The sequence below is a fragment of the Vulpes lagopus genome, chromosome 1, assembly GCF_018345385.1.
Source record: "Vulpes lagopus strain Blue_001 chromosome 1, ASM1834538v1, whole genome shotgun sequence".
NCBI classification, from domain to species: domain Eukaryota; kingdom Metazoa; phylum Chordata; class Mammalia; order Carnivora; family Canidae; genus Vulpes; species Vulpes lagopus.
In genome coordinates, this window is record NC_054824.1 from 96,634,942 (window position 1) to 96,657,197 (window position 22,256).

The window sequence follows — 22,256 nt, forward strand, 5'->3', positions numbered from 1 at the left end:
GATTTAGCACAATTACATCATAATGGGCCTGCAAGGCCATTTGAATACATGGTATCTGACTTCCATGTTGGAGACCATGATGTATTATTGCCTGCTGACTCCATTGACCAGCTCTAAAGACCCCATGGTCTTGAAGAAGAACAAGAAGAACAGAACGATGACTTGTTAATAATGCTTTCTCACTCATGAAAAAGAAGCTTCTTGGTTCCTTATCAGCCTCTGGTGGGATATACACTTTTTGTAATTTGCATACTTTCTCCAAAAGCTCATAAATGTATTGTGCAAGTAAATGGCCAAGGGCCTGGTAGCGCTTGCTATTCCTCTCAAGAACATTTTTATAATAGTTAAAGACAAAAGGCCTTTGTGTCTCCGTGTGTCTCAACTCAGCTTTTTCATTGAAGTCATATTTAAGTTCTTCTAGTAAGTCAGATTGTTCAATAAATTTTTGGAAGCTCAGCTCCTGAGTCACTGGTAACCACTGAAAATAAAAAGCAACGTGTCAGTGGTAGAAAAAAATAAAATTTTCAGCTTGTTAAATTATTCTTGTAGGAAATCATGCTAAAATTAAGTACTTTGCTAAGACATGATCCTGGTAACTTATGGTAAAGACTTTAACTCAAAATTATTGTGAATGAAAAAAAAAAATTATTGTGAATGATGCAAAATAGTAAGGCACAGTGAAATAAGGAACAATGGCCAGACCATACATCATGACAGAACTGACCAACAACCCGTAGCATCTGTCCAGGATGCCAACCCCTTATCTACAATACCCCGGGAAGCCAGCCTGCTGTAAGTCAGAGTTGTAGGAAGCCAGACCACTATGTCTAGTGACAATCCAGGAAGCTAAACAATGACCTCTGTTACAACTGGCCCCAGAAGGCAAGGACTTAACTAATAACTGAGAGTTTTCCTCATTTTTATCTCCACGTCCAACTTAGGACCCATCAGAGAAAGTCAAATATGTATCCCTAACCAATGACACTAGGTATTCTGCTTCTAGTTAGTACACTGGCAGCTTCCCCAGATCGATAGTCCTAGGACATACCAACAGTCTTCCCTTTTTTCCACTATAAAGCTTTCCCATCCTTCGGCCTGCCCTTGGGTCTCTGACAAAATGCAAGTGATGGTGGCTGACTCCATTGTTAGATTGAGCGTAGAATAAATAGGTTTGGCTTTTTTCATTTGGTTGGTCTTTGTTTATTTCTATAGTAAGCACTTAATTAAAAAAAAACACAAAATAAATAAATTTTGCTGTTAAATGGCAGGGGATGGCAGTAGGGGTGAAATGTCAAACAGGCAGTATTGGCTATGATCAATCTATCTTATACTAGAAGATAAGGTTATTCAGAGAAGTGAAAAAGCTGCTGACTAAAAAGTTAATTTAGATAGTGATTCTGGACAAAGCCTAAAGGGAAAAGAAAAGATTTTGAAAGGTTAAGTGGCTTGCTATGAAGATTATTAACTAAATTATTATTCAATAAATGATTGGGTACTAAGGCTGACTTTGAAATTCATGTTTCTGACAAATACATGAATATGCTCTCTACTTAATTTCTTGAAACTGACACTGGCAATCCATAACCATCACTTCCAATAAGTAGTACTGAAAATGACTTTTAGTGCCACACAAGACGCTATTAAGGCTTAAGACAAAATTAAGATGGTGCTTGCTTGCTTTATTTTCTTTTTTCTTACTCTCTGAATCTTATATTCTGATTTCCATATATAACTGGCGTCTTATAAAGGTGTTTGGTTATCCAAAGCACCCAACCCATCTAGACTATTCTCTATTCCTCCCTGTTCCACTAAAACCTTTTTCTTCTAGTGTGACTGACCTCAGGTGCTATTATGTAATTAATGTCATTTTCCAAAGTGTAAATGATGGTTAGACCTAACCATCCTTTAAAAGGAGAAGCTTCTGGAAAGAGATTGATTTAGGTTTAAATCCTAGCTCCAAATTTTTAGACTGAGTGACTTTCAGCAGGTTGCTTACCTTCTATGAGTTTCTTCAACTTCTGAGTGTTAGCTTATTTATGCCATCTAAAATAATCATCCTTATTTCTATCCTGCTACTCTATTTTTCTTTTAGCCTATATCACTACTTAATACATAATTGCTTGCATATTTTTATTTTTTTAACCATTTAATTAATTTTTTAGCAGGGGAGAAGGAGAGGGACAGAGAGAGAATCTTAAGCAGACTCCTGGCCTAGTATGGAGCCCAATCTCATGACCTCAGGGTGAACTGAAATCAAAAGTTGGACACTTAACCCACTGAGCCACCCAGGCACCCCTTGCTTGCACGTTTCAAAATTATATGTCTTCCCTCACTAGAATGAAAGCTGTAGCAGAACAGAAATTTAGTTTAACTACTGTATCTTTGATACTTAGAGTGCCCTTTAGCACAAATTAATATTTTTGAATGAATACATGCAAAATAGGGTTAACATTTATTTCACAAGGCTGTTGTAAGAAAATAACTAATGTAGGTAAAAACCATATTATACACTATCTCACACATGGAAGGTTCTGTGAAATTGACAGGATGAAATTCCTTTTTGAGAAATATGAAGTTAAAAAACCACATATATCTATATATCTTTCTACCTTCCTTATTCACTTTAACATTGTGACATTTATCCATATTAATGAGTGTACTTCTAGGTCATTCATTTTGTCTGTTTATGGGTATTCCATTTTTTGAATATGCCATAGTTCAACTATTTTCCTGTTGAAGAACATTTAGGTTACTCTAATTTTCCACTATTATAAACAAAGCTATGATGGACATTTTATAGCTGTATTTTGTGCACATATCAAGAATTTCCCTAGGCAATATACTTAAAAGTGGAATTTCTAGGTTATATCGTCATCTTGCACTTTGCCAGACATTGATTGCCAAAGTGCTCTCTAAAAAGGAAGGTCTATTTTATAATGTGGCATGGATGACCAGGTTTGCACAGAAAAGCAGTAGTCTCTCAGATCTAAAATACTCTGTTTAGGAGCACTTGGCTGACTCAGGCAGAAGAGCATGCAACTCTTGATATCAGGGTCATGGATTGAAAGCAATCTCTTTTTGTACTGAAATAAAGAGAAAGATACAGTATATATAAAACTCAATGAACTGAACAAAGAATCTTGTGAAGAATTCTAGTGAATTCAAGAAGCTAGTGAATTAACTTTTCTTTTAATCAGAGAGTAAAATAGACAAAATCAGTATTTTTTAATAGCATATAGTACAGCATTTAATTATTCTTTTCCACTTCTGTGAAGTGTGTACTTAGTTATTTGAGACACAATTGAGAATTTGCAAACTGCAGAAACAAAATGGCACACAGCTTTATAAGTGACAGGAGGAGATTGGGTGAGCAGGAGTAAAGTAGACATTATCTTGCAGAACGGAAAGCGAGACAATTCTTTAGAATTTACTTTAGCACATTTTGCTTGGTTAATATATTCCAACCTGTAACTCTTCCCTGAATTCATATTTGGCTACTCAATATATTTACTTAAATGTCAAGGAGCCATCTCAAGCTTAACATGTCCAAGAGACCTCCTTCCATCTACTCTCTCTACTCTTTACTACCTTAGTAAATGGCAACTTTATTCTTTCAGTTACTCATGTTGTAAATTTTCCTTCTTTTTAATACTCAATCAGCAAATCTTTAGGCTCTGTTATTTGAGATATATCTGTAATCAAATCACTCATCACTTCTCCCAGTCCAAGTCACCAGTTCTCACGTTCATTATCAAGTCTCTTGTGCAATCTCTTTGCATAAGCTCTTATCACCCTGCAGTATGTGATAAGACTTTCCACATAGCAGCTAGGAAGATCTCTTAAAAGCCTCTAAATTGGATCTCACACTCCTGTTCAAAATTCTCCATGGTTTCTCCTCTCAGAATAAAAGCCTAGGTCCTTATTACCACCTACAAGCTCTCACATGGCCCTTAGCTCTGCAATGTCATTTCCTTCCATTTTCTTATTTGCTTACTCATCTAGCTGCATGATTTGGTTCTTAGCTCTCTCAGGTGTCATTTTCCAACATGCTCTTGCTTACTCTGCTCTAGCCACACCTGGCCTTTTTGCCTCCAATCTGTGAAGCAAGCTCCTGTTTAAGGGCATTCTCCCTTGCTATGTCTACACCTTGGAACAGTCTTCCCCTAGATATCTATAAGGCTTTATTTCCTTCAAGTTTCTGCCCACTTGTTTTCTGATCAGAGATCAGAGCATTCTATTTGAAAGGGCAGTCCTCTCCAATTCTTCTTCATTCCCCTAGGATTCTTTACTCTCTCTCTCTCTCTCTCTCTCTCTTTTCTTTTGTTCTTTATTTCTCTTTCTGCTGCCTCTCTCTGTTTTAAGCACTTACTTACCTACCCTACCAGCTGACATATACTTGCTGATTGTCTTCCTGCATTAGAATGTAAGTTCCATGAGAGCAGGAAGAAGGACTTTGTTTTGTTCACTACTGCTCTATCCTTAGTTCTTGGAACAATGCCTGAATACTAGGCATTTAAATATTTTTGTTAGGACTTTATGGTTTTTGCTAAAGGCATTAGGAAGTAATGAACAAAAGTCCTCTAGCTGTATATGCAGGAGAAGGATACATACAAAGCTTTTAAAAAATTATAAAGGTTTCTTGTATGATTTAAAGTCAGTAAAAGTCAATTTAATAATCATTTTTAGAGAATATCCTATGCATATATGTATGTTTTCTCTTTTACAAATCAAGATGGTCCATTAAAATAAAGGAGAGAAATTAAATTTTTTAGTTTTTGAAAGAATGGATAGGATTAAGATGGCTTAGTTTTAGGAATAAGAATGTTAGAACTGCAAAACACAGTTTTCGGGATGCCCGGGTGGCTCAGCAGTTGAGCGTCTGCCTTTGGCCCAGGGCATGATCCTGGAATCCCAGGATCGAGTCTCATGTCAGGCTCCCTGCAAGGAGCCTGCTTCTCCCTCTGCCTGTGTCTCTGCCTCTCTCTGTCTCTCATGAATAAATAAATTTTTAAAAAAATCTAAAAAAAACCAAAACAGTTTTCTCGGTCATTATGTTTATTTTATAGAGAAGTGAGGCTTTCAAAGGTAAAATGACATGCCCAACGTAACTCAGGCAGTTCTAGGTGCCTGAGAGAACATTCATTTTTACCAGTGATCTTATAAATGCATAATATTTAACTGTATTTCATTAATCCACCAAAAATTTAGTGAAGGCATTTGTTAGACACTTAGTGTCTTATATAATAACATAGCATAGACATTTTACATGGAGTGGAATAATAGAGAACAGTATGTGATCATTAATGAGAATTTTAAATTAGGTCTTTCTAGAAACTTGGATTAGGAGGTTGACACAGCTTTTATTTTTTGTTCTCAGGATGGCTATTGTTTTTAATTATTTATTTAAAAATTGTGGTATAATATACTAAAATTTACCATTTTATTTATTTATTTTTAAAGATTTTATTTATTTATTCATGTGAGACACACACACACACACACACACACACACAGAGGCAGCGACACAGGCAGAGGGAGGAGCAGGCTCCATGCAGGAACCCTGACGTGGGACTTGATCCCGGGTCTCCAGGATCAGGCCCTGAGCTGAAAGCAGCACTAAACCACTGAGCCACCCGGGCTGCCCAAATTTACCATTTTAACCATTTTTAGTTGTACTGTTCAGTGGCATTAAGTACATCACATTGTTGTGCAACCATTACTGCGATCCATCCACAGAACATTTTTCATGTCGCCAAACTCTAACTTTGTAACCATTAAGGGATAACTCCTCATTTCCCCTTTGCCCCAGCCCTTAGCAAACCATTCTTCCTATGAACTTGACAAGATAGTAGCAGGGGCAACAGACTCACAGATGTAAATAATTTTAATTAGCTTGATTTTTAAGGAACTCCTTTCCTATTTAGGATCATAATGTGGCTATACTGAACAATATTTTACATTCTTTAAAGGTGAATAGTAAGCTTTTATGAAAATATAATTTTACTTCATTCCTGTTTCAGCAAAAAGAAAAAAGAAAATATAATTCTAAATTTGAGAAGTTAGGGTCTAACCCCAGATTACACAGTAATACCTTATTACTATAATTAGTCCTTGATATACTTAAGAGTTCCCTTTGTGTAGCCTATACCATTAGGAAGCATAGAATGAAGGATGCTTTAAAGCATTTAAAAGTATCTAAATCCTTTTTTTAACCGTGAACATCATTTTATTTATTTGTTTAGAAAAACAAAACAAAGAATCTTTTAAAACATATTTTAAGAAAATAATGGCTATTTTGGTACAAAAGCAGCATTATTTTCTCAACACAGAATGCAATTATGAAGCTTTTTACTAAAATTATGCCTGTATACAACGCCATTTAGTAAATTATAGAAAATAGTAGAAAATGATAAAGCTAATGAAATGACATTATATAGAAGGTTCAAAAAAAACCAAACTAAATCCCTTCCTTCTGGTATTCCTTCTCCTTGCCTATCTCCCAGGAAAGACTAAAATAGCTTAATTTAATCTACCTGAGGCAAAGACCTATAGAAAACAGGATTTTAGAAATAGAAAGTAAAAAAAAAAAAAAAAAATCAGATGTCACCAAATCTTGAGTTACCCAAATTTGAGTATGCAACAGAATTTTCCAGGAAAGTTAAAAAAAAAAGTTTACTGAATAATTATAAAGAGAAACATCCTGTAACCACTCTTAAAGGGCCTTCACACACTTATCCCTATCTCCAAAAGCAACCACTCTGGACTTTTATAGAAATCACTGCTTTGCATCCTTTATGGTTTCATCTCTTAAGTGTACAGCCCTAGAAATTATAGCTTAGTAGTTCCGATTCATACTTAAAAAATATTTGATATGTCTTTCTTGGAAAATTTCAAACATACAGATTATTAGGCTCCACTTCTAGGAGATTCTGATTCAAAAGGTCTGAGGTAGGACCTGGAGGTAGTTTAAAAAAAGATGCTCCCAAGTAATTTTGGAAACTAGATTTTTGGATTTACTGATTTTGTCTCATCCTGGATCCTATGTTTCTTGATTTGGATTATTTAGAGGTAAGTGGGTACCAAAAGTTGAAGGCTAAAGAAGATTGAGACTACTTAAAGCCTCAGTTTTACTAAACAGTAACATAAAACGAAATTTTTCTCTTGAAACTAACCAAATGAATTAAGGCAAAGAAATACTAAGTAAAGACAACATTTTAAGATAGAACACTTCATAGAAATTAGCAGTATATATACAGGATCACTTGGCTCAGCCCCAGGGCCAAACGACAATTTAGGGATCTTCGGTTAAAGGTTTGTGCAGATTCCTCCTATAGCTTTTTGTACAAAAGATTATCCATCTGCTGCTCAAATACCTAGAATTACTGAAGGTTTTCATGACTACTGGAAAATAGGCTATCCCACTGCAGGGCAATTACAATTGCTGGTTATCTTAAAAACGAAGTATCTTTAAAACTAAACAACCTATACGTCTCTTTTCATGATTCACAGGTTATTTCATTTATATATGGAAGAAAACTTCCCTCACGTAAGAATTCTCAGGATTTTAAAGATAAGAATCAATTACTAATGAAAATCAAGTGAACAGCTACATAACACAGTGCTCCATATATGTTTGTAAAATCTAGGCTTTCCTGAAGCCCCTGGAAAGAAATTCCAGATTTCTTGGTTGCTTTTGTTTTCTTTTTCTTTTTTTAAAAAAGATTTTATTTATTTATTCATGAAAGACAGAGAGAGAGAGAGAGAGAGGCAGAGACACAGGCAGAGACAGAAGCAGGCTCCATGCAGGGAGCCCGATGAGGGACTCGATCCCAGGCCTCCAGGATCACACCCTGGGCTGAAAGCAGGCGCGAAACCACTGAGCCACCCAGGGATCCCCTAGATTTCTTATTTTAGTTTTTAAAACAGGAAGTCAAAATGTTCACACTGCCCATCTAATCCTCTTTACAGGGGTGCCTGGGTGGTTCAGACAGTGAAGCATCTGCCTTCTGCCCAGTTCATGATCCCAGGGTCTTGGGAGTGACCCCCGTGTTGGGCTCCCTATTCAGTGAGGAATCTGCTTCTCCCTCTCCCTCTTCCCCTTTACCCTGCTCATTCTCTCTCAAATAAGAACAACAACAACAACAACAACAAAAACTAAAAAAAAAAAAGCCCTCTTTACATTCATTTTGTGCTTAAAGTTAATTCACTTGTGATAAGAAAGGGCCTTTTGCAAATTTTAAGTTCTCTTCAAAGGAATAGTTAATCAAAGGGTAAAATAGTTGATCAATTTCACACTGCCACTTTGTCTTGAAACTATTAAAACGATACCCATTGCTTAGAACAAAAATACAATGAATACCTAACTTAATCACTTTATATGCATTTTTAACATTTAATAAAGAACCACACGCATTGAGCTAAAACCTGTCCATCCTCTTATAAAATACCGGGTTAGTGAATTTCTAATCTCAAGTGATTTTAATTTGAAAGGCTCTATACAGCATGAGCTCAATGTACAAAAGAGAAATGATATTACTCCCATACTAACTCAATCATTCACCTTTTTGGGGGGAGGGGAGTGTCTTTCTTATTTTTATAAGGAAACTTTCACCTGAGCATCATAAAACACTATAAAAGATCAGTTAACCAGTCTTTCATAAAAGAAAAAGTGAGGTTGTTAAATGATTCTCTCAAATGTAGAAACTGAACCTTTTCAGTCCTTTAGTTGTTTGCAGTGCAGTTAACTATGAGCCAGAGATGAATACTATAACAATAAAACTACTGGTTAAAAAGCAAATTTGAAAATTCTTGAGCTTCAAGTTCATCTATCTTCACGTTTTTCAAAATAAGTTCCAATTCAAAGAAACAAAACTGGCTTTCTAAATCTTCATTAACAGAAATGATATATTTGGTTCAACAAATTTCAACAATATATTTGCAAGCTGAATAATTTGATCAACGTCTTAGAATTTCATTTCTTAAATGTTAACTTATCGCTAAACTTTAAAACCACTTACTTTTATGGAACCTGCTAATTTGGGTGGAAATGGGTAAGGCCTACTTACACTTTCCTTTATAATGTTCCCATGTCTCAGCTCTATTTCCATCTTTTGCAGTTAATTTTTTTCCTACAATATTTGCAAATGAATTGAGCTGGTTTGATTCCGGAGTTAAACCACTCAATTAAAAAAATTGATTTATGGGGCGTCTGACTGGCTCAGTCAGTGGACCATGTGACTCTTGATCTCCAGGTTGTAAATGCCAGCCCCATGTTGGGTATAGAGATTACGTAAAATCAAAAACAACAACAACAACAACAACAAACTTAAAAAAAAAAGTTGGTTTGTAAGGAAACTTAAAATTCAGATATTTTTCTGTAAGCAGTGTTTGGATTTGTCAAACAAATAAGTTAGGCTTTCTACATGAAACGCTTGTAGTAGTAGAGTTCAATCTCCTCAAGCCCTGAAATAGTCCTGCTCTTCAACCATGCCCGCCCTCCCTCCCTGTAAAACACTCCCCCAGCCCAAATGGGCTTTCACACCTGGGGGAGGCGCCCCTCCGCCTCCGCACCGACCGCCTCGAGGAGCTCGAGACCGCGCTCTGGCGGCCGGTCGGGCACGTTCCCGGGCGGGGCGCGGGCGGGCGCGGGCGGGCCCTGGGCTCCGAGCCTCCGGGGTCCCTAGGCCTGGGCTAAACCGCCCTGAGGAATTTTGTTGGACTTCCTGCGATTACAGGTCGCACATTTATTTTTATTTATTTATTTTTTTAAAAAAACTTTTATTTATTTTTCAATTTATGATTTTTTATCGGAGTTCATTTGCCAACATAGAGCATAACACCCAGTGCTCATGCCAAGTGCCTCCCCCCCCCCCCCGTGCCCGTCACCCAGTCACCCCCACCCACCTCCCCTTCCACTACCCCTCGTTCATTTCCCAGAGTTGGGTTTTGTTTTACTTTTATTTTTTTTAGACTTTATTTATTCATGAGAGACACAGAGAGAGAGGCAGAGGGAGAAGCAGGCCCCATGCAGGGAGCCCGACGCGGGACTCGATCCCTGGACCCCAGGACTACGCCCTGGGCCGAAAGCAGATGCTCAACCGCTGAGCCGCCCGGGGTGCCCAAGATCACACATCTTAAAAAATTACTCGACTATAGACATCGTGGCCAAGGAAATAGGACAATTTTCTATACTGCCTCTTTCAAAGACCTCAACAAAACAAAACAAAACAACCCCCCCCCCCCAAAAAAAAAACATTCTAAAAATGGTTTGGGTGTCTCGAGAACCGGGCCGGTTCCAAGTACTGTAATAGAAGTCGAACGGATTCCAGCTCACAGCCACAGCCGTCAACGTCCTATTACCCCCGCATTTTATTTATTTATTTATTTTTTTTGCATTTTATGTTTAAAAAAAAAACCGAGGTCTAGTGGTGTTCCCCCCCCCAGCCTAAAAATGACGAATTTGAATTTTATTTTATTTTATTTTTTTACGAATTTGAATTTTTAAATAGAGGCCCTCCGTTACTGGGTCTTTCCCCAGCGGGCCGAGAGGATTCCCCCTCCAAATGCTTATCCAGCAGCCGCGCTAACTGATGCGCTTCCGTCCTTTGGTTGGAGTTTGAGGACTAGTATGCAGGAGAGAGCGTGCAAGAGGTGATACCGCAAAAGGAGGATCTTTATTTCATCCTTTTATGTCGCGAGTGACACTTTCTTCTCTTTGCTCTGGGTCACCTCGAGCGAGCCCCTGAACTACAGGAATTTCCTAGTTTCAGTTTTCCGGCTGCCCAGTCCTCAAAGTCCAGGGGGCCTCCGACGACGCGGGGCTCAAGCGATCCGTGCGACCTCCCTTTCCCACAGGTGCACGGGCCGTAAGGAAGGCGCCGCCGGAAGAGCCGCTGGAGGCGACAACCCGCAGGCAAAGCTCGTCCCGGGAAGCGACTTCCGGGTGGGGCGGGAGGGGCAGCTGATTTCCGGTCTGAGCTCGGCGACGGCTCTTGCGCAAGCGCCGTTCGCACCTTCCTGGCTTCCCCCCCTCCCCTCCCCCTCCCTCCCCCAGCCGAGGGGTCTTGAGGTGACAGCGGCTGCAACTGCGACTCCGGCAGGCGGAGGAGAAGATGGACAAGGGGAAGGCCGGGCGGCGGCGATCTTCATCCGGTGAGAAGGGGTCAGGGGAGGCTGAGCGTATTCTCCTGTACCTTTGGGCAGATGGGAGGCGCCGGCGGCGGGTCCGCGGCCCAGGGCTGCGAGGGCTCGGCAGGGGCTCGGGCGGGGGCTCGGCGGGGGCTCGCGCCGGCGGCGGGGGCGCGCACAATGGAAGGCCCCGGCTCGCCCCCGCCCCCCCGCCTCGGGTCGGACGCCGCGGCCGAGCTGTCATCGCAGCCTGGGCCCGCTCCCTCGCGAGCCCGCGTCCGCTCTCCCTGCTCCGGCGAGCGCCCAGCGGCGGCGCGGCGGCCCGGGACCTCCCCGGCGGCGGCCGCCCGCGCCCTCCTGCCACGCCTTCCTCCCGCGGCGCGGCCAGCCCGGCGCCCGTCCGGCGCTCGCCCCACCTGCTCCCCTTTCCTGCGATTCTCGGCGTTGCCGGTTTCGGGCCGCCTTATCTCGGGGCAGGGAGAAGCGGCCGCCGAGGGGGAGAGGCGGGGCTTGCTGGTCGGTACCGGCCCCTCGCTCGGATCGTCGCCGCACCCCGGGCTTCGTTCTTCTCCACAGGCCCTCTTCGTGACCTTCTTTTCCGAGCCTCTTGCTGCTGCTTCCACAAGTGATTTAAAACGTCGGACAAAGGATTTGAAGCCGTGCCTCCATTGTACTTTTATTCCCAGCGTACTTTTATTTTTGAAATTGCTTGACGGCGTAAGTGACTGTGCTGAGTTTGAGGTACTACATCTTGGAAACAAAATGTGGAGTTAGGAGACGAGGTGGAGCTCCTCCCAGGAACAAGTTTTTGTCCAAGACTTTATCCACTAACAGTACCTCAGTTCCTCGTGGGAAGTCCTGTGGACGAACCAGAGGAGGAGAGGGGGAGGACTCTAGTAAGCTCACGGGCTAGGGCACAAACTAACACCCAGATGAATAAGTGATTTCGTTTCATTTTCTCCTTTCTTACGGTATCGTTTGCAGAGACAGCCTTCATTCCAAATTCATTAGGAGTCTCGAGGCAGTGCATCTCAAACGTTTTTCTGCCTTATTTGCAAAGGAGAAGTGAACAGGATTTGTGTGCTATTGCTTGAAGAAGTTAAAAACTTGAGTACCACCCCCCTTTCTAAAGATTTTATTTATTTAGTATTTATTCATGAGAGTCACAGAAGCGGAGACATAGGCAGAGGGAGAAGCAGGCTCCATGCAGGGAGCCGGATGTGGGATTCCTTTTCTCCAGGATCACGCCCTGGGCCGAAGGCAGATGCTCAACCGCTGAGCCACCCAGGTGTCCCCAGAAACCCTTTTCATAAGCAATTATTGTTATCACTTGTGTGTGTGTGTGTGTGTGTGTGTGTGTGTGTATTCTAGGGATATTCTTTGCTTTTGAAAGTAAATGTTTTACATACATATAAGTATAGGCCTCCAATAGATCAGTGTTTGTTTTAATAGACTTTTTTTCTCCTCTAGGACCTTAATGTAAAATTTACATGTTGGGAAAATGCACATTGTTTATCTGGTGTCTTTTATGTGCTTTACGGATTATTGTTCCTCAGTTTAAGAGGCACAGCCTTTTTTCAATAAGTGCATTTCATCTTGGCTTAAAACATTTTTTTTTTGAGGTGGGGAGCATGTAAGATATTAACCTGGTCCTTCAACAAATCCCATCTCCTTTCCCTTATTACATTTAGAGTTATTTACTTATTACAGTTAACTTGATGCAAGTGGTTGTGGGAAGTAAAATTTGAAAACAAAGCTGTTGTTTCTTTAAAACCATGGATGTTTATGTTAATTATCTCCCTGGAGAAGATTTTTTTCCCCTGATGACTTTCCTTTTGGAGCGGTCCTTTCTCAAAAATAATTGTATAAAACCCATTCTCAAATCTAAATATTACCTAGCTGTTCTCCCATATTCATCTGGTTTTAAGAGAGAAATATTAATTTTTAAGAATAATTATACTGTATATTTAATTTTCACATAAATTATCAAATAAAACTACCGATCAGTTGGTTTGAAGGAATCCTGGGTTCTGTGTGAGATTTAATTTTTTTATTATTTTTTATTTTTTTTATGATAGTCACAGAGAGAGAGAGAGGCAGAGACACAGGCAGAGGGAGAAGCAGGCTCCATGCACCGGGAGCCCGATTTGGGATTTGATCCCAGGTCTCCAGGATCGCGCCCTGGGCCAAAGGCAGGCGCCAAACCGCTGCGCCACCCAGGGATCCCCCTGTGTGAGATTTATATGCATGTATTTGCCCTTTCATTAGGAGTGGTTGCTAACTTGAACTCCTGATTGGAACTGACATTTATGGTCATCAGGATTTCATAATTCCCAAAGAGAGGAATTTGATTAATAAAACAGGAAGAATTCTAAGTTGGAAGGTGGATAGCAGTAGAAAGAAAAAACATGAAGTTTTGAAGTTTCCTCTGTGAGGCTGCACTAGGTTTCCCTAAATGGTCTTCTAAATAAGGAAGAACTGTGAAGGCTTATAAAGTGTATTGCTTAGAACTCTTAGTTATAGGTAGCAGAAACCCAATTCTGACTGGGTTAAGCTAAACACAAACCAAGAATTTATGGATTCATGTAACTGATAACTGTTTAAGAGTGAGATGGCATCCAGCCTGGCTGTATCTGCTTTAGGCCTTGGTTGTTAGGGTTGTGGTCTAGGGCCCTCTGGGTTCCCTGAGATTCTTTTGAGTCTCTGAGGCCAAACTGTTTTTGTAATAATTCTAAGATGTTGTTTGACTTTTCCTCTTATTCTCCTGCATATGAACTATATCATAACAAATTAAATGCAGAAGCAAATGGGAGAAAACAGGTATCTTTTATTAAGCTGGACATTAAAGAGATTGGCAAATAGGTAAAATAATGCCATTCTTTTCAGTATTTTTTTTTCTTTTTCTTTTCAGTATTTTTTAAAAAATAGTTTTTTTCCCCATAAAATACTTTTTTTTTTTATTATTATTTATTTATGATAGTCACAGAGAGAGAGAGAGAGAGAGAGGCAGAGACACAGGCAGAGGGAGAAGCAGGCTCCATGCACCGGGAGCCCGATGTGGGATTCGATCCCGGGTCTCCAGGATCGCGCCCTGGGCCAAAGGCAGGCGCCTAACCGCTGCGCCACCCAGGGATCCCCCCATAAAATACTTTAGCCATGTTAGCATGCAGGAATTTATTGTTTTTAAATAAATATTTAAATGTTGGTAAATATTTTAAAATTAAGAGAAAAATTTAATAGGTAAAATAATCACAAAAGCTAATTACCTTACTTTTCTGGAATGTGGCAATGAATCAGGAATTAAGCACAAAACACTTCTGAGCTGTGAGAAGAGAGATTACAAAATCTGCATGCTAAAGTTCACTCATGTGAAACTTCTCAAGCTTTTTTTCAGAGTATGTTGAATCTACATTTTAAAATTATTTGTAACCCCAATGAGTATGAATACCTTACTTCCAAGTTCACAGCATATCAAAAGCAGTAAAGTAAATGAGACACATATTAAAAAAATATCTGACGCTAGAGATAACAACACCAGAAGTATAACAGAGTCATAGATAACCGCTTTCAAATGAACCTTTGAATTAAACAGGATAGTTCAAGTGAATTTTTTTTTTGAAGATTTTATTTATTTATTTATTCATGAGAGACACAGAGAGAGAGGTAGAGACACGGGCAGAGGGAGAAACAGGCTCCATGCAGGAAGCCTGACGAGGGACTTGATCCCAGGTTTCCAGGATCACGCCTGGGCTGAAGGGTGGCGCTAAACTGCTGAGCCACCCGGGCTGCCCAGTTCAAGTGAATTTCAGCTTTTCAACTGATTGCTTCAGGCAATATCCTAGGAAATCTGTGTTCACTTTCATTGAAATTAAGGATACATGTTTTTTTGAGTATTTTCAGTACTAAACAGTGTACTAAGAATTTTACAAGCTTTAGTTTTTTTCAAAAGCCCCATGATGTGGTTATTATCTCTGATTTACAGATGAGGAAACTGAGATTTAGGGAGGGTAAGCAACTGTTAGCATAAGTAAGAAATAGCTGAGTTTCAAATCTGGTCTTTCTGATTACAAAATAATGTAATTTTAACTAATTTTACTGTCCCAGGACATTAATGAGTCTTACTTGGAAAAGATAAGTTTCCATGGGAAAATAAATATGAGAACAGTAGTTATAAGAAAATTTTATTTAAGGCAGGAGTTTTAGAGCCTTTTGCTATTGTACATTGTACCTCTTCAGGAGAGTAGCTGAGCATGCAATTTTATTCAAACCTGTTTGAATTTGAAACTTCCCTGGCCCAGTTTCATCTTGAGGGTCTAGTGTCCCGTGATGATACAATTTTTTTTCAGTAGGCTCAGGTGATATTTTCATATTTTACATTGCAACTGTAATGAACCATGACTGAAGTTCAAAATCAGAATCTGCAATTAATCATGATAAAATGACATTATTTGCATAGATGTTAGCTGAAGCCATTAGAATGAATGGAATTACCCACGGAAGATACAGAGTGAGAAAAGTCTTTACTCACATATGTTTAATTTCAAAGTAGGGAGGAAGAGGCATCAGTAAGCAGATAGGCAAATTAGGAAACATAGGTTTGGAAGCAAGGGAGGAGAGTGAAAAACAATGTAGATTAGAGAGTTAAAATAGTGTGAGGGTGCTGAATTTGGCAATTAGGAGGTCACTGTACCACTGGTTTTTGTAGGGACAAAAGCCAGATTTCAAGAGGCTGAATGAAACAGGGAAAATGAAATGTAAAAAGATTTCTGAAACAGGATGGAGTAGGAAGTTAGGTAGAAAGGATTTTTTTTTCTTCTTAAGACTCTAAGAGACTTAAATCAGGTTGGTAGGGAGTGGGAAAGAGGTGAGTGGAGAAGGATATTAAGTAGGAGATGATTGATGGGGTGAGGTTTCAGGAGAAATGGGAGATTGGAATCAAAAGATAGTTTATTGAGATATGCAGAAAGGAGGGAAGACGGATAAAGATATAGATACATTTTGAGAAGTTAAGGATATTGCATTCATGGCTTCTTAAGTGAAATAAGGAAAGATCATCTTTTGAAAAAGGACTTTAAAGTGGTATTAGTAGCTCAAAATGAATGAGGTGGTCAATTAGGCATGAATAAAGGAGTTGTTAAATAAATTTGAAAGTCATTAAAACAAGTATGAGTTTTGTTGTAGTAATAGTAGTTGCAGTTACTATTATATTACTTTCTTTAGCAGTGCTAACAGTCTAACATCAAAAATTTGGAAAAAAAAAGAATTTAGTTTTACTTAGGGTTAAAGGGTAGGACAATATAAAGGGGAAAAATGGGTTTAATGTGAGTGAGGAAATGAAAGGGTCAAATAACTGGGGGTTGTAAAATGAGAAGTTCACTTTTGAGAACTTGGGCAGTACAGCGGTATTCCTTAAATCCATTCACAAATGAATGTTACCGAAATGGGGATGTGTAGAAGTTTGTTGGAGTAAATTAAGGTGAGTCCATTGTTTTGAGTGAATTGATTTATGGAAGCTTTAGGGCTTCAGGATGATGGTAAATTTTAGAGGTAGAGAAGAAAAATATGAATAAAGTGTCAGAATTCTAGGAATGTTGGAGAGGGTATTGGGTCAATACATTGCAATCACAAATATGGGTGAAGTAATATTTCCAACTTAGGGAATTTTAAAGGAGGAATTTTGCAATAAAGAAAAAATATTAATTGGGAGTGGTGGTGCTAGGAAGAGATTGTTAATACCTACTCCTGATTTTGTGAGAGAAAAATCTTGAGAGAACCTTAGAAAAATAGTGTAGTCAATAAAAAGCTAAGAATCAGCTAAACAAGGGTGGAGGAAAAGTTCCAGGAAAAGATTCAGAATTTAAGAACGTTGTATTCACTCTGGAATTTAGTGGGCGAGAGAAGAGATAAAGAAGAATGTGGGTGAATGGGGTACAGTTGAATTACATAATACATGAGAGACTAGCAAGATAATAGGCTGTGGGGATTGGCATCTAGGGTGGTGAATGTGATTCTCGGGTCTGATGATGGAAGACAGAAGACAGAGTATTGGAAAGTAGATTAGAAAGTCATGGTAACACAGGGAATGGGTTATGGATAGGACTGAGTAACTTCAAAGATCCAAATTGGAACTTTGTTATAATGTAGCTGCCTCAACACTGCTTTCCAGGTGGATAACTCTAGTAGGAGTCTTTAATAATTTTGAAGGCTGGCTAATACGGGCTGCTTTATCCTTCTGTGTATACACTTATAATGATAATTCACCTCTTGGGTGCATCTGGCACTGTACTATCCTTTAATCCATTTCTGCCTATCTAAAATCTGAAACTTCAATGCTCAGTTCAATTGTGCCTTTCCAAGAACTATCCTAATTAACTCAAAACTTAAATCATATCTATTTCTTTCTTTTTTAAAAAATTTATTTATTCATGAGAGACATAGAGAGGCAGAGACATAGGCAGAGTTCGAAGAAGCAGGCTCCATGCAGGGAGCCCAATGTGGGCCTCGATCCTGGAGCTTCAGGATCTTACCCTGAGCCAAAGGCAGACCCCGCAAACCCCAGGCGTCCCACCCAGGCGTCCCAATCCTATCTATTTCTGAACTTCCATGGGTTTTTAGCACTTCTTACATGATGTTTATATCAGATTCTATCATACATTCTAGCTTCCTAAATTGTTTAACCTCTGCTGTTATACTATTTACCTTGATACAAGGACTCTCTTATTAATCATATCCCTGTAGCCAACATGCTACTGGTTAAGAAAACCACCTCTGGAATCAGACTAGTGATGAACCAACATGGTGACTTTGGGAAAGTTATTTGGATTCTTCAGACGTAAATTCCTCGTGTGTAAAATGGTGATAATACTGCTACTGATCTCATAAGGCTTTTATAAAGACTAAATAAAAATAATTTCTGTACTTAGCCTAGTGGCTGGCTAGCAGTGCTAGTCATCATTGTCTTAAATAAGTGTTTATGGAGTAAATAAGTGAATGAGTGATTTACAAGCTATTTGGGAAAAAGCCATATTTTTTAATTGTTTGACTCATGTATTTAGAATAATTGAATTTTCCTTTTGTATTACTACTAATATACTGAGGTCTTTTAAAGAGTAATACTTCACTATAAACTATTAAAAGAATAATAATTACCATTTATTTTGCACTAACCATTTGCCAGACATAATGCTAAATACTTTAATATAGGCTATCTCTCTCTTTTTTTTTTTAAAGATTTTATTTATTCATTAATGAGAGAGACACAGAGAGAGAGAGAGAGGATGAGAGAGAGCGCGGCAGAGACACAGGCAGAGGGAGAAGCAGGCTCCATGCAGGAAGCCTGACGTGGGACTCGATCCAGGGTCTCCAGGATCAGGTCCTGGGCTGAAGGTGGCGCTAAACCACTGAGCCACCCGGGTTGCCCAGGCTGTCTCATTTTAATCTTAATTCAAAAGCTGATATTCTCCTTTTAAGAAGTTACAAGTAAGCCAGGATAGATACTTAGGTTGTCTAGCTTTAAAATAATTAACCTTAAAAAAACATTAAAGAATTTTTTTTATCATTTATTTATTTATTTATTATTGGAGTTCAGTTTGCCAACATATAGCATAACACCCAGTGTTCATCCCGTCAACTGCCCGCTCAGTGCCCATCACCCAGTCACCCCAACCCCCCACCCACCTCCCTTTCCACTACCCCTTGTTCGTTTCCCAGAGTTAGGTGTCTTTCATGGTCTGTCACCTTCACTGATATTTCCCACTCATTTTCTCTCCTTTCCCCTTTATTCCCTTTCACTATTTTTTATATTCCCCAAATAAATGAGACCATATAATGTTTGTCCTTCTCTGATTGACTTATTTCACTCAGCATAATACCCTCCAGGTCCATCCACGTTGAAACAAATGGTGGGTATTTGTCGTTTCTCATGGCTGAGTACTATTCATTGTATATATGGACCACATCTTTATCCATTCATCTTTTGGTGGACACTGAGGCTCCTTCCACAGTTTGGCTATTGTGGACATTGCTGCTATAAACATCGGGGTGCAGGTGTCCTGGCATTTCACTGCATCTGTATCTTTGGGGTAAATCCCCAGCAGTGCAATTGCTGGGTCGTAGAGCAGTTCTATTTTTAACTCTTTGAGTAACCACATAGTTTTCCAGAGTGGCTGCACCAGTTCACATTCCCACCACCAGTGCAAGAGGGTTCCCCTTTCTCCACATCCTCTCCAACATTTGTTGTTTCCTGTCTTGTTATTTTTCCCCATTCTCACTGGCGTGAGGTGGGATCTCATTGTGGTTTTGATTTATATTTTCCTGATGCAAGTGATGCAGAGCATTTTCTCATGTGCATGTTGGCCATGTCCATGTCTTCCTCTGTGAGATTTCTGTTCATGTCTTTTGCCCATTTCATGATTGGATTGTTTGTTTCTTTGCTGTTGAGTTTAATAAGTTCTTTATAGATCTTGGATACTAGCCCTTTATCTGATAGGTCATTTGTAAATGTCTTCTCCCATTCTGTAGGTTGTCTTTTTAGTTTTATTGACTGTTTCTTTTGCTGTGCAGAAGCTTTTTATCTTGATTAAGCTGGTTCAACACTTGTAAAGCAATCAATGTGATAGCTTATATCAACAAGAGAAAATACAAGAACCATATGATCCTCTCAATAGATGCAGAGAAAGCATTTGACAAAATATAGCATCCATTCCTGATCAGAACTCTTCCGAGAGTAGGGATAGAAGGAACATTCCTCAGCATCTTAAAGCTATCTGCGAAAAGCCCACAGCAAATATCATTCTCAATGAGGAAACACTGGGAGCCTTTCCCCTAAGATCAGGAACACGATAGGGATGTCCACTCTCACCACTGCTATTCAACATAGCTCTAGAAATCCTAGCCTCAGCAATCAGGCAACAAAAAGAAATTAAAGGCATTCAGATTGACAAAGAAGAAGTCAAACTCTCCCTCTTTGCAGATGACATGATACTGTACATAGAAGACCCAAGACTCCACCCGAAGATTGCTAGAACTCATACAGCAATTGGGCAGTGTGGCAGGATACAAAATCAATGCCCAGAAGTCAGTGGCATTTCTATACACTAACAATGAGACTGAAGAAAGAGAAATTAAGGAGTCGATCCCATTTACAATTGCACCCAAAATCATAAGATACCTAGGAATAAACCTAACCAAAGAGGTAAAGGATCTATACTTTAAAAACTACAGAACACTTCTGAAAGAACTGAGGAAGACACAAAGAGATGGAAAAATATTCCATGCTCATGGATTGGCAGAATTAACATTGTGAAAATGTCAATGCTACCCAGGGCAATGTAAACATTTAATGCAGTCCCTCTCAAAATACCATGGACTTTCTTCAGAGAGTTGGAACAAATCATCTTAAGATTTGTGTGGAATCAGAAAAGACCCCGAATAGCCAGGGGAATAGTAAAAAGGAAAACCAGAGCTGGGGGCATCACAATGCCAGATTTCAGGTGTACTACAAAGCTGTGGTCATCTAGACAGTGTGGTACTGGCACAAAAACAGACACAGAGATCAATGGAACAGAATAGAAATCCAGAAATGGGCTCTCAAATCTATGGTCAACTAATATTCGACAAAGCAGGAAAGATTATCCACTGGAAAAGGACAGTCTCTTCAATAAATGGGGCTGGGAAAATTGGACATCCACATGCAGAAGAATGAAACTAGACCACTCTCTTACACCAGACACAAAGATAAACTCAAAATGGATGAAAGATCTAAATGTGAGACAAGAATCCATCAAAATCCTAGAGGAGAACACAGGCAACACCCTTTTTGAACTTGGCCACAGCAACTTCTTGCAAGATACGTCTACGAAGGCAAGGGAAACAAAAGCAAAAATGAATTATTGGGACTTAAAATCATTAACTTTTGAGCACCACACTATACCAGATAATCACAGGAAGAGGCACATCATATATTTATTTAAATGCCCCAGAACCAACCTAGTGTAAGATGGAATAGCTTAATTATAAAAAACCCCTAAATTTTTGGAAAGTCACAAGAATATTTATTTTTATATCGTTTTTAAAAAGATTTCATTTATTCATTTGAGAGAGATACAGATAGGGAGAGAGCGAGGGAGAGAAAAAGCAAGCATGAGCAGGGAGGAGGTGTAAAGGCAGGGGCAAGGGCAGGGGCAGGGGCAGACTACGCGGCAGAGGTAAACTACGCGCTGAGCCAGGAGCAGACTTGGAGCCTGGATCCCAGGACTTGGCGATCATGACCTGAGCTAAAGGCAGATGTTAACCATCTGAGCCACCCAGGCACTCCAAGAATATTAATTTGCTGTAATTAAACATGCTGTAAAACAGGGTAAATGCACTTTTAACTCATGAGTTTGGAAATATTGGTATATAAATTACAATTTAGGCAACTGATACTCCTTTTTAAAACATGCATATTTTATTAAATTTGAAATACACTAGAAGGTGAATATAAGGTAAAGATTTTCTAATATTTATTTAAGTTTTTTTTTTTATTTTTGGTAGTCTAAGGAAGGAATGCTATTTTATGTTTAAAGTTATCAAAAGCTTAGTGTAGAGGTTATATAATTTTTATATCAATGTTTGCTTCAGGAATTGCATATACAGGCATGTCTTGTTTTATTGTACTTTGCTTTATTATGTTTGCAGGTAATGTGTTTTTTACAAATTGAAACTTTGTGGCACAATTTTCCAACAGCATTTGCTTGCTTCATGTCACCTTGTCATATTTTGGTCGTTTTTTTAATATTTCAGACTTTTGTTATTATGTTTGTTATGGTGATTTGTGATCAGTGATCTTTGATGTTACCTCTGTAAATTGTTTTAGGATGCCACAGACCACACCCATGTAAGTCACCAAACTTAATAAATATGTGTGTTCTGATTTCTCTCCTGACTGGCTGTTCCCTATCTCTCTTCTCCAGCATCCCTATTTCCCTGAGACATGCTGAAAGGTCAAATGATGGTTAGCATTTTTTAGCAATTAGGTATTTTTAATTAAGGTGTGTGTGTGTGTGTGTGTGTGTGTGTGTGTGTGTGTGTGTATTATATGGGTATTTTAGACATAAATAAAGTCTGCTGTTGCAGACTTAATGGACTGC

General features: G+C 39.2%; 1 protein-coding gene across 4 annotated transcripts in view; it reads left to right on the forward strand.

The window, feature by feature from the left end:
- Positions 1 to 10,807: 10,807 nt before the first annotated feature.
- SENP7 (SUMO specific peptidase 7) overlaps positions 10,808 to 22,256 on the forward strand; it is a 150,918-nt gene continuing 139,469 nt past the window's right edge. For all 4 annotated transcript variants that reach the window (XM_041757248.1, XM_041757255.1, XM_041757265.1 and 1 more), the window contains exon 1: positions 10,808 to 11,151. In XM_041757248.1, the coding sequence (XP_041613182.1) occupies positions 11,112 to 11,151 (40 nt within the window). In that variant the 5' untranslated portion in view covers positions 10,808 to 11,111. The remainder of the gene's footprint in view (positions 11,152 to 22,256) is intronic.